The following is a 13,906-nucleotide window of genomic DNA, read 5'->3' as shown; positions in this document are numbered from 1 at the left end:
AGCTCAACAGCCCTGCAGCCAGAGGCCTCAAACGTAGGGGGCAGGGGCAGGGCACTGGGGTAGGCCTGGGCTGCAGTGGCCAGCCTTCTTTAAGAGCAGGGGCTATTAAATTGAGGCAGTATCTCATCCCATAACTTACATGTATTTTTTACATCATTCTTATCACTACAGTAAATTAAATAACTTCACGAATCTATTAAGAATGACAACCAAAGAAGGCACAACCCGTTTTGGAAGCCAGTGCTTTAAACTGAGTCTGGCCAGTTAACATGCAGTGAAGAAGTCGGAGGACGCTTGGCTGCCACCTGGTGGGACAAGGAGAGAGAGGAAAAGGCCAGATAGAAATTTCTGGCCAAATTGTCTTCAAAAAACCATGGGTCTCCTGCAGAGGCAGTTGTGTGGGGCCTGTGATCCAGTTCGCCACATTCACCGCCCCCCTCTTCACTCTCCGCCCCCCCCAATTCTTCACCACTGGAAAAAAATGGACTCAAAGCTGCAGTTCATACAATTGAAGATTTATGTAAGTTACTTAAGTTACTTATTTTTAAACTGCACAATGCTGAAGCCAGTCTAAAAAATAATCAAACACACCACTGCAAGTTAATTCAATGAGTTACTTTTTTTTTTTTTTAAACAGATTTGTACAGCAAAAAGTTCCCAGATCACAGTCTCTACCATACAGTCACCTGTCCAGTGTGCAGGAAGCCACAGGGGCCCTGGCCAGAGGGGCCAAGAGCAGAAGCTGCACTGCAGAGCTTACTTCTACCTACAGGTGACATGTGGCTGGAAAAATCTTGAGTTCCCTTTGTTCTCCAGTGTATCTTGTACAAAATATTACATTTGTTTAAACACATATTTACAGAGCTTGCACAAATAGAAAATGGTTACAAATTACAACCAGGCTTGGCAGGATACCAGTTCCCCTCCCCACTGACCAAGGTCAGATGTGATGACCATTTCATATTTACAGTTGCAATTTAAAAAGTCTGTGTTTAGAGACCTAAATGAAGTTTATAAAAACTGGTTAAATATCATCAATTCATTTATGTAAGCTGTACAAGTAGTGGATACCAATTAGTCAGTTCATGTCTTGCTCCCTGAAGAAAGATTTTGAAGTAAAAGAAACCCTCTCAAGCAAGCAACATACATCCCTGGCCTGTCTGCCAGTTTGTTTGGTTTTTGCCGGGGAAGGAGATAGAAGGAAGAAGAGGGGAATGGAACAGGGGGAATAGGACAATCTGGTTGAAACTGTTTCTATTCCTTTTTTTTTTTGTAAACAGCTGAGAACCAGGATAAGCCAGCTGGCTTGTTAAACACTATCCTTTGGCTTTGAGAAGAGAACCCATAGTTCCATCCTTTTTTCTCAGAGACGAAATGTCTTCTCAATAGGACTACAGTATGGAGAAAGAAAGGACTTTCTGGAGAGGACAATGTTTGTTATTCCGATGTTCATCTTTGACTTGAGTGCCAAGCCCAATTTCAACAGTGCAAAAAAAGACTCTCAGGAAGCAGCATGGGGGTCAAAGGCTTGTGTAGTAGCTGTCTACCCACTGGGCAAGGCCTCGCTCCACCAGGGACCGGTTTATCAACACCACCTAGAAAAGAAAGTTCCCTTAAAGCTTTGTCCATGGCATCCTGGGGCCATCTCCCTAGCCAACATGAGTTCTCCCCTCCCCGGTTGCCACTGCAGGCAACAGATGTATGAGAGTAACAGTGTAGGCCAGACGCAGTGGCTCATGCCTGTAATCCTAGCATTTTGGGAGGCTGAGGCAGGTGGATCACCTGAGGTCAGGAGTTCGAGACCAGCCTGGCCAACATGGTGAAACTCCGTCTCTATTAAACATACAAAAATTAGCCAGGTGTGGTGGCAGGCACCTGTAATCCCAGTTACTGAGGCTGAAGCAGAATCGCTTGAACCCCGGAGGCGGAGGTTACAGTGAGCCAAGATCACGCCACTGCACTCCAGCCTGGATAACAAGAGCAAGACTATCTCAAAAAAAAAAAAAAAAAAAAAAGTAACAGGGTGGGGGACATGGCTTATGCTCTAGCCAACAGGAACATTTATTTAAGTGTTCTGTTGGCTGCTGTGGCATAAGGATAGGGTTTTTTTGTTTTTGTTTTTTGAGACAGAGTCTTGCTCTGTCACCCAGGCTGGAGTGCAGTGGCACAATGTTGGTTCACTGCAACCTCCGTCTCCCAGGTTCAAGTGATTCTCCTGCCTCAGCCTCCCAAGCAGCTGGGATCACAGGTGTGCATCACCACACCCAGCAGATTTTTGCATTTTTAGTAGAGATGGGGGTTTCGCCATGTTGGCCAGGCTGGTCTCAAACTCCTGACCTCAAGTGATCTGCCCGTCTCGGCCTCCCAAAGTGCTGGGATTACAGGAGTGAGCCACTGTACCTGGGCAGGACAGGCTTTTTAATATGCTGAAGAAATCTAAGCTTTCATACCATAAGATAGAGGACAGAAAAACTCAACAGACAGAAGGTCCCAGAAAGTCTCGCACAGGGTTTCTCCACCTTGGCGCTATTGACATTTGGGGTTGGATAATTATTTGCTGTGGGGGGCTGTCCTGAATACTATGGGATGTTTAGTGGCATCCTTGGCCTCTACCCACTAGAGGACACTGGCATCACCACTGCCAATCAGGACATCCAAAGTGTCCCCTAGGAGGTGCTTGTCTACAGTTATATCCTCTGATTAACACAAATCCCAGGACCAGCTCCTAATCAATCCATTACTTCGGGCCAGCAACACAGAAGGAAAAGAAGGCAGAACTTACTTCATCTCCAACCACACTCCACAGCTGAATCAGAGGAAGACCAGTTGGACTGTAACTTGTCACCTGAAGAAGGGGGGTGGAAAGAATAATATGGTTAGGTTTTGTGTCCCCACTCAAATATCATCTTGAATTGTAATCTCCATAATCCCCATGTGTCGAGGGAGAGACCTGGTGGGAGGTGATTGGATCATGAGGCGGTGTGCCCATGCTGTTCTCGTCATAGTGAGTTCTCATGAGATCTGATGGTTTTATAAGTATCTGACAGTTCCTCCTTCACATACTGCCTCTTGCCTGCCCATCATGTAAGACGTGCCTCTTCCCTTTCTGCCATGATTGTAAGTTTCCTGAGGTCTCCCCAGGCCCGCAGAATTGTGAGTCAATTACACCTCTTTCCTTTATAGATTATTCAGTCCCAGGTATTTCTTTACAGCAATGTGAGAACAGACTAATATCAAGTATTAGCTACTTCATGCACCTTTCCTTAAATACTGCTGGTCAATCCAGGGCCAAGCCACAGGAAAGAAGGCATTGAAAGGTCAGTTCCCAAGAACCCAGCCAGCCTGCCTCCCCCACCCCTGCCAACCACACACCTGAGCAAGCAGTGCTGTATTCCCTGTCATCTCGCTCATGGCGGCATCTGCTTCCGGTGAAAACTGGTCATCGTCTTCAGGAGGAAAAGGAAAAGCGGCATTTAGGCTCTCACTGAGGCAAGGCACCCTTGTCATGTACACAAGTTTCAGGTGCATTCCAAGTAGAATGCTTCAGATGCTGTGGGACTTGAGAACTGCACTGAGGAGATCCACCCAGGTCAGAGACGGAGCCTAGGCCTCCATATGACTCCCAGTGGATAAACTAAGGGCCGCTACTGCATGTTGCCCACTGGAGCACAGACAACAGATGGACAGAAACTTCACCACTAACACCACCACCAATACCACCAGCAGCAGCACCACCACCACCCCCACCAACTCGGGTGCTGGCAGTGCAGAGCATATGTGTTCTTCCACCAAATTAGTAACACCAAGTGCTATCCCCACTTTACAGGAGAGAACACTGAGGCAAAGGTGGATTCCTGAAGGTCAACCAGCTCCCAAGTGGTGAAGGTGGGAATCAAACCCAGGCAGTTGGCCACACAGCCCAATAAGGCCAGCCACTCAGAGTGGGCAAGGCGCTGCGGCAGCATTCAGCTTTGCTGGATTACAAAAGTTACATAGAACACCATACCCAAGGCAAGCAGTGGCAAGGATGGGAGAGACAGGGGTTTACCAAGGAAGATCCGGGAAAATCTTACGAAGGAGAAAGTTTCAGCTGGGTCTGGACAGATCGCTTAGATGGACAGAAGCAGAGAGGAAGGAGGGGCAACAGCAATAAAAGAAGCAAAACAAAGATCTTGCCCCAGTGCTCCCTCTAAGCCGACTCCAGCTAGACTGTAGTATTTCTAATGCATGCAAATTGCTTAAGACAAGCAAGAAGAAGATCAGAAGGGGCAAACCTGGGGAGGGAGTGGGATGGGATGAACTATCACCTACAAATATAAAATTCCTAGCCATAAACAGCTGCCATTTCGCCACCCTCTACACACCAGATCTTAGGTTTATGTAATTCTCACAGCCAGCATCAAAGACAGGTACCATTCCCATGTTCTGGGGTGAAAATTGAGGCTAAGTCATTTACCCAAGATTTTGCCAGTCCTCTTCCCTCTGACAATGCTTTCATAGTCTAAGACACCAGATAGGGTGTCCCCACTGTGCCCTATGGAGCTATGGCCTGGCTGAGCAGTATCAGTGACCAGCACGCCCTCAACCACCGGGGCTAAGACTCTGGGTCTGGACTATAATCTGGAAAGTGCCTTTGTTGGAAGCCCCTTGATGCCTGAGGTCTGAGTACAGTCTAGAGCAGTGGATCTCAAAGGATCAGCAGCACTGGTCTCACCTGGGAACTTGATAGCAATGTAAGTTCCTGGGCCTAAGCCCAGACCTATTTAGTCAGAAACTCTTGAGTGGTAGCAACTTATGTTAGCATAAATCCTCCAGGTGAGAACGGAGGCTCTGAGAAAGACCTACTCTCAACAACTGTCCCCAACAATCCCCCAAGCCAAAGGCCTCAGCTGTTACCTGACAGGGGCATCACACTGTCCAGAAGGACTTCTGCTCCCTGAAACGGCAGGGTGACAAAGTCAGACCTGGGAAGGCAAGAAAGGAACAAGTTTAATGTGGACATGAAGGCTGACTCCACTCCAAGCCAGTATTCATCTTTGTACAGTGACGCCCATAACCTGGGATGCAGCAAAGCAGAGGGTTCGTACTTTGCAGCAGGCCACGGCTCACGGCACACCCAAACACAGCCAGCCGACCCTGCTGCAAGCCTGACCTCAGAGGGACTTCCTATGACCAATTCCTAAAAAGGAGCCTGCTTCACTTTTTTCCTTTTTTGTTGATGTTGTAGAGATGAGGTCTCGCTATACTGCCCGGTCTGGTCTTGAACTCCTGCACTCAAGTGACCCTCCCAAAGCGCTGGGATTTGCAGCAGGCCACCACACCTGGCCCAGCTTCACTTTTGAAGGATGATGCTGGGGATTCTTCCACAATACAGGCCTTCTAGCTCAGTTTGGCTAAGCGAGTAATCGAGTTTGTTTCTATCAGACTCTGCTAAAACACAGTAGGCAGCAGGAGGGAAGAATTAACCCTCACCCAAGCCCTGGCACAACTGAGCCAGCCACGCAGAGATCACGCATCCCAGAACAAGCAGGGCGTAGGCCTGTCTGAGGCATCTCCGCTCACCTGATTTGCCGGAGCACGTCTACTTTCACCCTCTTATATCCGCCGTAGTCCACGTATCGAATCTCCACTTCGTTGGTCTCCTCGTAGGAGGCAACCACTTGGGCTCGCCACCAGGCCCCGTCCGCACCAGGGGCAGCACAGATGACCGTTACTGCAGGGTAGGGAGCAGAGTGCGTGGAACGCCTGGGCCAGGGCAGGGCACCAAGGGCCACCTGGCCACTACCCACCTCCCTGCGTTACCTCTCAGAGGCCTGCAACCTCCACAGTGCAGGGGACAGGAACAGCAACCGGCCCCAAGCAAAGCCTCCCCCAAGCCCAAGACCAGCCGAGGGAAAAACCTGGATGTGAGAAGTTCAGCCTAGCAAGTGTGCCGCCCCCGAGGCCATCCAGACTGAGAAGCATTCAGTCTAGATCCATTACTCCAAAACTTCTGGGACCCAAGAGGGACACAGATGAATAGGAATAAACCAAGTAAATATGGCACTCGGGGAATGGGGGCCAGGGCCAGCCTTACATTTAAAAGAAAGTCCCTGAAGAAATCAAGTGCAGCAGATCTCAGCATCCTCATACCTAGGGTGTGCTCCAGCCCACAACTCAGCTGGAGAGCTTGACCAGAAGGGGCCTCCTGGGCCTAAACCCCCTTCTTCTAGCCTTTGCCTCTGGAAGGTGCTGACAGCACCTGGGCAGCCACCCAGGATCTAGGGGTCACTAACCCACTGTGGGTCAGAGGCAGACGAGACCAGGAGGTAAACGTTCCCAGCAGCACCCCAACAGCTGCCCACACTGGCCAGGATGAGGACCTGTGACATGAGGCTGACTGTGCTGGGTCCTGACCCTTGGAGAGAACCCCTGGCAGTTACCCCTCAGGCTCCACTTCAGTCTTTACTGCTGGGTTAAGGCAACTTTAGAGAAGCCAATGAAAACTAAGTCCTTATCCTTCCAAAAGGAAAAAATACACACAAAAGGCTACAGAGATCACTTCAGAAGGTTTTCTACTGCACTGAGTGACCCTGCCATCCCCTGGTGAGGAATGGGTGATGTTCTGACATTCCATCCTCTGTGATAAGGACAACAAAGATAATAATGACAAAGGCTGGGCTCAGACCCCAGATCCTGCTCACTTGGGCAAGTCACTTGAGGCCCAGTTTTCTCATCTGTTAAATGGAGATGACCCAACACGCTGCACAGGCTTGTTGGACTTGGGGATTTTTTTGTGGTAACCATTATATGCATAAGTGCTTTATATGTAATACATACAGTATTCAACACTAATTCCTGGAACAAGTGGGTATCACCCTCTTTAACAGATAATAAATAGGTGGCAGATACTATGACACTGGCTTTGAGGGAAAAAAAAAGAAAAAATTAAAAAAAAAATTAGTGGCAGAGCTGGGATCTGAATCCCTGTGTCAAAACTCTACTCCAACACCCATCACTCTGCCAGCCAGTGGAAACCCCAGCTCTGCCTTGCCAGGAAACCCACCCCAGCTCCACAACAATGTCAAGAATTGAAGGATGCTACTTCCATGAAGGATCGCAGAACAGCCTCCTCCTGATCAGGATCCAGGGCAGAACAGGCAACCGCAGGGGTCCCCCTTCCCGACCCCTCAGGGCACTGCTTACTTTCCACTGGGGTGGGCAAGGTGGGGATTCCAGGCTGAGAGTAACAGAGGTACATCTGCTGGTCGAGGCTGCGCAGCGCGTGGAAGGTAGGGTGTGTATGCTGCTGCACGAACAGGTGCCCGGCATTGACCTGGTTGACCACAATGACCTCCACGGTGATGCCATCAGGCAGCATGAGCTGTAGAGGGGAAGGGGGAGCGGTCACTGAAACAATCCTTCTTATCTCATCTTTGAATAAGTCCCGAGACCCAAGGGCAAGTCTCTGGGCTGGCATATCTTTGAAAAGGGCAACTCAAGACAACATGGCACCCAGAAGGCAGAGGTTGAAGGACTACTTTAACAACAGAAAGTGTTCGACACACCTGTGGCTGTTGTCCTGCAATACCACGAGCAGCCATTAGGGGCAGTCTCACCTCAGGGCCAGGCAGGGAGGGTCCCACAGACACTGGGCAACCAAGAAGCAACTGCAGAGGTAGTGCTGGGCCTTGCACAGGCCTGGGCAGGGTCCACCTACCAGCAGTGCCCTCCCTCCCACTTCTGTTGATGAATCTATAAGACCCAGGGAGGGCAACACAGGAATGAGGTGGCCGCTGAGAACAAGACTCCTGAAAATAAGCAGTAGGCAGGCCCCCAGGCCCTTCAGCCAACTCCTGTGGACTGGCAGACAACCCCAGGAGCCTATGGTCTGACAGCATCTACGCTGCCCTCCCAAGAGCAAGCAGTGGCCTCAGGTCAGGTCCATGGTCAAGGTCTAGCAGAGTCTGCTTCCTATTTGCTCTCCCTCCTACTGCTTACCCTCCTGAGGTCAGGAGTTCAAGACCAGCCTGGCAAACATGGTGAAATCCCATCTCTACTAAAAACATAAAAATTAGCTGGGCATGGTGGAGCACACCTGTAATCCCAGCTACTCAGGAGGCTGGGGCAGGATAATCGTTTGAACCTGGTGGGCAGAGGTTGCAGTGAGCCAAGATCATGCCACTACACTCCAGACTGGGCAACAGAGTGAGAGTCTGTCTCAAAAAAAAAAAAAAAAAAAAAGAGAGAGTGAGTCTACGACCGAGCCTCCTGGGAAAAAACTCTTGATTCAGGAGTAAAGCATAAAGTGGTATTCAGCCTACTCTCACATATCCACAGGAAAAAGATATCCCAATCCTTTCCCTCCAGCCCAAGGGCCTTTGCAAAGGGGAAGACACAAAACTGAAATGCCTACCATCCATAAAAAAAAAACAAAAAACAAAAAAAAAACACGAAGGAGGACAATTTCCTTGGAGCTATAGTCAGCCCATCTGTCCATCTGTGTAAAATGTAGTCAACAGTCATTGGCCCACAGAATTCTGCAATTCTACTCCCAGTGAGATAAGACCCAACCAGGGCCAGAGGCACACGGCAGGATATGGGCGACGGCCCTGAGATACCCTGCAGTCAGCAGCACACAGGGGCCCTGGAGATAGCAGCTCTTCCCTCTGCCAAACTCCTGGGGCAACCTCCAAAGAGTCACTGGACTTCCGGGCCTGGTGGGGAGTATTCATTCTTCTTTGTAATTTAGGCACCTCCTGGGGAGGGGGAAGGGGAAGGAGATCCTTCACCAGGGCCACTGCTAAGGCCTGACTCAACCAGAAGAAAGAACAACCGCCATCCAAACCCATGATTCTAGTCCCACCCAGGTCTCAGGTGTTGAACGGAGACCCTGGACACACCCAATCTCCTGGCTGAACTACACCATCCTTTCTAAGCAAATGCCTAGAAAACTTAAAAGGTGCTCAGGGGGCAGAGCCAGGGAAAGTAGTCCTCCCACGTGGGGACCAAGAGGCCTCTGGTTTCCTGCCAGCGCTATCACCACCTAAGCCCTGTCCCCAGAACACAGTCCCATAGCAGAACCGACCAGTAGAGGCCAGAGAAGAGAGGGCACAGGCACTCATGTGCACTTGGCCTTCTTAGCCTGAGGTCTGGGGAGTTTCTTGTTTGGGGTAGGTTTAGGGGAAAGTGGCAAGAAGTCCGGATCACCCAGTAGCACACTCACCCAGGATGTCATTGGCAGAGAAGGCAGTGCCAGTGAAGGCAATGGGGGAGCGTAGATATTGGTGAGGTTCAGCTCTTTGAACTTCTTCCCAATCAAGTTCAGCGCTTTGTCTACATGATGTTGAGAGCCTAAATAGTGGATGGGGGCAGGACATACAATCACTGTAAGAGGAAACTCACACCCACACTCACAAAAACACAGCCACAGACCCCACTCCACTGGACTTTGCATAGAGTTCAAGTGCATCTTTGAGGTACCAAAACACTTAAGCTCTGCTTTAGGAAGAAAGGCATCTAAGCCTTTCAAATGATACCTCTGCCATTATGATCCATGCTTTCAATGCAACAGAAGAGGCAGGCAGCTGTGAAAATGCCAAGGGGGAATTGCACACAGGGCACTTCTGCTTTGAGAGAAGCCTTTATGGGGTGGGGGGCACTATGAACCCAGGACCCAGGCCCCGCCCAACCAAGCACCCACACTTCTCCTGGCCAAAGATCAGAGTAGGGAGGGACCTGAGTCTCCCGCAGGCACCTGAAATGGGGAAAAGGCTGCAGGGAAGATACCTAATGCTCCCTTCCCTGGGATGAGAAGCAGGGTTTCCTATTCCAAAAAGATAGCAATTGAAACTCAGATGCTATTCACTTCTATTTAATATTTCAGGTAAGAGGCAATACAAGCAGCAGATGCTACTGACCTTCTATGTGGCAGATCTGGATGCTCTGGGTGTAAGGCAGGGTTGAAATGTAGATCTTGGCACCAGATGTTTGCTTCAGAAAACTCACATAGCGCCCCTGCTTGCCAATTAGCCGACCGACTAAGTGCTTCCAGAAAGACAAAAAGAGATGAGAGGGTTAAAGGGAAACTAATTCCCCGGACACCCAAAGACCTACTTCTGTTTTACACAAGATCATGCTCAAACATATTAGCTGTTACCATGTCAGCATTTATTTTCCAGGACTATTCTAAGCACTTACATTTACTCATAGTACCTGTGAAACACAGATAACTTTATCACCATTCTGTATATGGGGAAACAAGCCCAGAGAGGCTAAGTAACTACCTTAAGGTCACACAGCTGCTAACCAGGAAGTTGAACCAGGCAGTCTGGCTCCAGGACCAAGCAGTTCCCATTTCATCCCAACAATGTGGCCCAGACCCGGAAAGCTGCAAAGGCAGCAGCATCTTCTCCTCTAAAACCCATGCTGAGAAGTTTCACCAGCACACAGTTTCTCGATTTCTCGTGCCCCTCTCCCTCAAGTCTACTCAGATCCAAAGATAAAGGGGCTCGATTTGAAAATGAAGGTCTAAGAACCCTGGGCTCCCGCTGCCAAGTGACAGCAGGCTGAAGCCTGCAGAGCAGGAGGCATGCATAAGTGCCCAGTGCGCCAGAGTTCAAGGCAGATAGAAGCAGCCAAACTTAGCCCTTACATAAGATGGGCTTCCACACAACTGCCAACGACCCCCTCCCAGAGGAGCTATTGGGGACATGGTCCATCCTCAGGCACAGCCTTTCTCTTCATGCCCTTTGTAACCACTGAAGGAAAAGCAGGCAGGACGGATAACAGGGCCCCCCAGGGAGGAAACCACCAAGAGACCTCGCAACCCACGGTCAAAACAGCCACTCTGACCCAGAGTTCAGACCAAGCCAAGTCTCCACCTGAGCACAGAGCCCAGGGCCCTGGGAGAATGCGGTCTGACAAATTATTTCTGAGCCCCAGAGATAAACATCAAGATCAAGCTAATATGTTGTAAGTTCTAACAGCAAGAAGCTCGAAACCACTTAAGCACTCAGGAATGGGGGACTGATGAAGTAAACTGACATCCACACAATGAATAATGCAGTTACAATTACATTTTCAAAGAATAACACACGAAAATTAAATTGTTAAATATTTAAAGTATTAATTAAAGCGACATAATCTCAGTTTTGTTTAAAAACCACAGGGTGCAAGATGAGAAGGAAATAAAAGTCTTTCACAGTCACTCTCAAGGGTAGGATTAGAGCTGATTTTTATTTTCTGCATGTATTTCTATACTTTTCAAGTTCTCTAAAATATGGATTTATGCTTTGCTCAATTATAAAATACACTTTACGTTGGAGCACTTGAGCAGAGCTCAGTGAAGGGATTCTGGCTGGCCCCCACAGCCTTGGTGTTTTTTTTCCAAATAGATCTGAGCCCCAGAATATGCAAGAACCACCCCTAAAGGAGACACACAGGCCTGCGAGTTTGAGAAGTACAAGAATAAGATGCTCCTGGAGGCAGCTGGAGGAATTCCATGTTGCAGGAAGCTCTCTGAGCCTTGGCAAAGTGTAGCGTGTCCTTTCCCTGCAGCCTTTGACTGACCCAGGGCTCCTTCTGGTTTACTGTCCCTCTCCCAGCCCCCTCCCTCCCTGAGGTCTAATGGCCCTGGCCCCAGGGAGCTTTGCGCTTACCACAGAACCAGCCTGGGGGACTCCGCCCCTACCTTTGGCACCTCGATCTCCCAGATGATGAGGTCGACCTTCTTAGGGTTGGAGCCTGCCTGGGCATTTTGGAAGCTCTCAGTCTTCTTGAGACTGCAACAGCTATCCACGGAATCCATGCTGTTCCTGTCAGAACCTGCAGGGGAAGAAGCAGCAGGCGCGCACACACACAGACCCCAGCTCAGAGCAGCCAGTAACCAAGAACTTCCCAAACTCACATTCCCAGGAGGCCCTGCCCCACACCCGCTCCTCAAGCTTGGCAGGTGACTGTCAACTTACAGTCTAGAAGGCTCAGAACAACCCCAATGAAAGGAGGACTGGGGGTGTCAATACACCTAATTTTAGCCTGTCACTTACAGTCCCACTTGCTTAATTGGCAGCCGCACCCAGCCACAGCTGCTGGAGCAGAGACACAAGTGGTGAACTTGGAAGAGACAGACTGCGCCCAGGGAAGGGGAGCCCAGAGGGCGGGGGAGGAGACACGCTTGAGGTCCATATGGTCCTGAGAGCCAGACCGATGGACCACAAACACCTTGACACCCTTCCAACTATCCTACCCCCTCAGACCAAGGGTCGGTCTCCTGTCCCCAGGGCCCAGTCCCAGGGTCACAGGTACTGGCCTTCAGCCCAGCAGAGCTAGACAAAGTCCTCACTGGCCTGCCTGAGGGCCCCATTCTTATACCTAGCGGGGACCCGCTCGTTCCTCTGCCATATGTGGACTAAAAAAGGAGAGTCTCCTTTCCCTTTGCTTAGGCCTGATTCATGCAACTCTGAACACTCTTCTGGCTCAAATACTCCCTTGGTCAAAAGACTGAGCCAAAGCTCATGCCCAGGAAAACCCAATGGGAACAGACTCTGCTCCCGACCTGGGCTGTTCCACTCTCACTCAAGAGCGTGCCAAAGGGACCGTCACAAAAAAGCGGGTCCAGATCAGCTCAAGAGAAGTGGCCCTGGCTTAAATATGGACGACTCAATCACCAGAAATAGATCACTCCTGAGAGTCTACCAATTAGGTTACCTTCCACATGGTTTCTCCAAACCCTGAGTATAATCCTTTGCCAAGTAACCCATACACTGGATGCAGAGAACTAAGGCCCAAGAGATCCTGCTCCCAGCTAAGGAAGAATCACCTTCAAAGTGACTTCCCCCCTTAACACTAGGCGCTTCGAACAGGATTCATGCAGGGAAAAGTACCCCTTCTGGGGGAAGACTGCTTGGCTAGCCTGCTGGAAGCATAACAGGCTGACAGGGGTTGGGCGAGGGGGCGGGGAGCTCTGCTCACTCACAGTATCCAGCCTCTGCCCCACAGAATGGGACTGGCTAACACCTGCCATCCCGATGGCTCCCAGCAGTGGCTCAGAACCACACCCGGACTCTAGCAGGCTGCACTCAAAGGCCAGCTTCGAGCTCCCTCAGTGGGGTGGTCCCTGGTCCCCTCTCAGCTTCAACTTCCTCACAAACAAAGCAGGGCTGACATGAAGGTACATGCGAGGCACTAACCTGGTGCTTGGCACCCACCGCATGCTCGTGGACAGTATTACCTCATTTCCACGTGCCATCCCTAAACCTCCCTGCCCATCACCACGGCTTAGGTTCAAGCCTAAACTCAGAAGACTTCAACAGGTCTGAGTAGCTACTACTATCCATCTAGAGTTGGCAGACAAGGCTGCAGGGCTTGTTAATTCAGCTGAGGGGCAGTAAGCAAAGGGAAACTCCTTTATTCTTAAAAAATAAATAAAATAAAAATCACCCATTTTCAGATGCAGTATTTTAAGAAACACTTAAACATCCCGAGATTAGGATGCATCATATAGTATCTTGCCTTCTATAATCATGACCGGCAGCACTTTTTTCTTTCCAAGGTACATAAAAACAGTAGTGTCTTAACAGCATCTTGGAGGTGACAAAATGTAGCGTGTGGTACAAACTAGATGCTGCTGAAAGTGGTAAAATTCCCAATAAAGATTCCCAACCTTCCCGGAGCTGAAATGGGAGGGAATGGCTCCAGGACAAACAAGTCAGAGAGCCACTCGGGATATTCGTGGCCTCTCTCCATGAGATAAATGAAAACACCCCAGGGTGCCTGCAGAAGCAGGGTCAGGAGCTGCTGACCTGTAAGTTAGCGGTCTGAACTGTCTACGCTGGGGTCAGCACTCGAAAAACCCAGGACACCTCGTTATCAAAGTGCCCCGCTTTCCCGGGGGTGGAGCTGCAACTGCACAGAAAGAAAATGGCTG

General features: G+C 49.8%; 1 protein-coding gene across 8 annotated transcripts in view; it reads right to left on the bottom strand.

Moving 5' to 3' along the window:
- Window positions 1-499: 499 nt before the first annotated feature.
- Window positions 500-13,906, bottom strand: part of AKAP1 (A-kinase anchoring protein 1) — a 36,186-nt gene continuing 22,779 nt past the window's right edge. For 6 of the 8 annotated variants that reach the window (XM_009432710.5, XM_063798060.1, XM_009432712.5 and 3 more), the window contains 9 exons: window positions 11,672-11,805; window positions 9,900-10,026; window positions 9,206-9,333; window positions 7,186-7,363; window positions 5,563-5,713; window positions 4,897-4,964; window positions 3,373-3,446; window positions 2,783-2,845; window positions 500-1,595 (listed from right to left, as the gene is read on the bottom strand). In XM_009432710.5, the coding sequence (XP_009430985.2) occupies window positions 1,521-1,595; window positions 2,783-2,845; window positions 3,373-3,446; window positions 4,897-4,964; window positions 5,563-5,713; window positions 7,186-7,363; window positions 9,206-9,333; window positions 9,900-10,026; window positions 11,672-11,805 (998 nt within the window). In that variant the 3' untranslated portion in view covers window positions 500-1,520. 8 annotated transcript variants of the gene reach the window in all.

The sequence above is a fragment of the Pan troglodytes genome, chromosome 19 (assembly GCF_028858775.2).
Source record: "Pan troglodytes isolate AG18354 chromosome 19, NHGRI_mPanTro3-v2.0_pri, whole genome shotgun sequence".
In the NCBI taxonomy this organism is placed as follows: domain Eukaryota; kingdom Metazoa; phylum Chordata; class Mammalia; order Primates; family Hominidae; genus Pan; species Pan troglodytes.
This window is presented reverse-complemented; position numbering and strand designations above follow the sequence as displayed.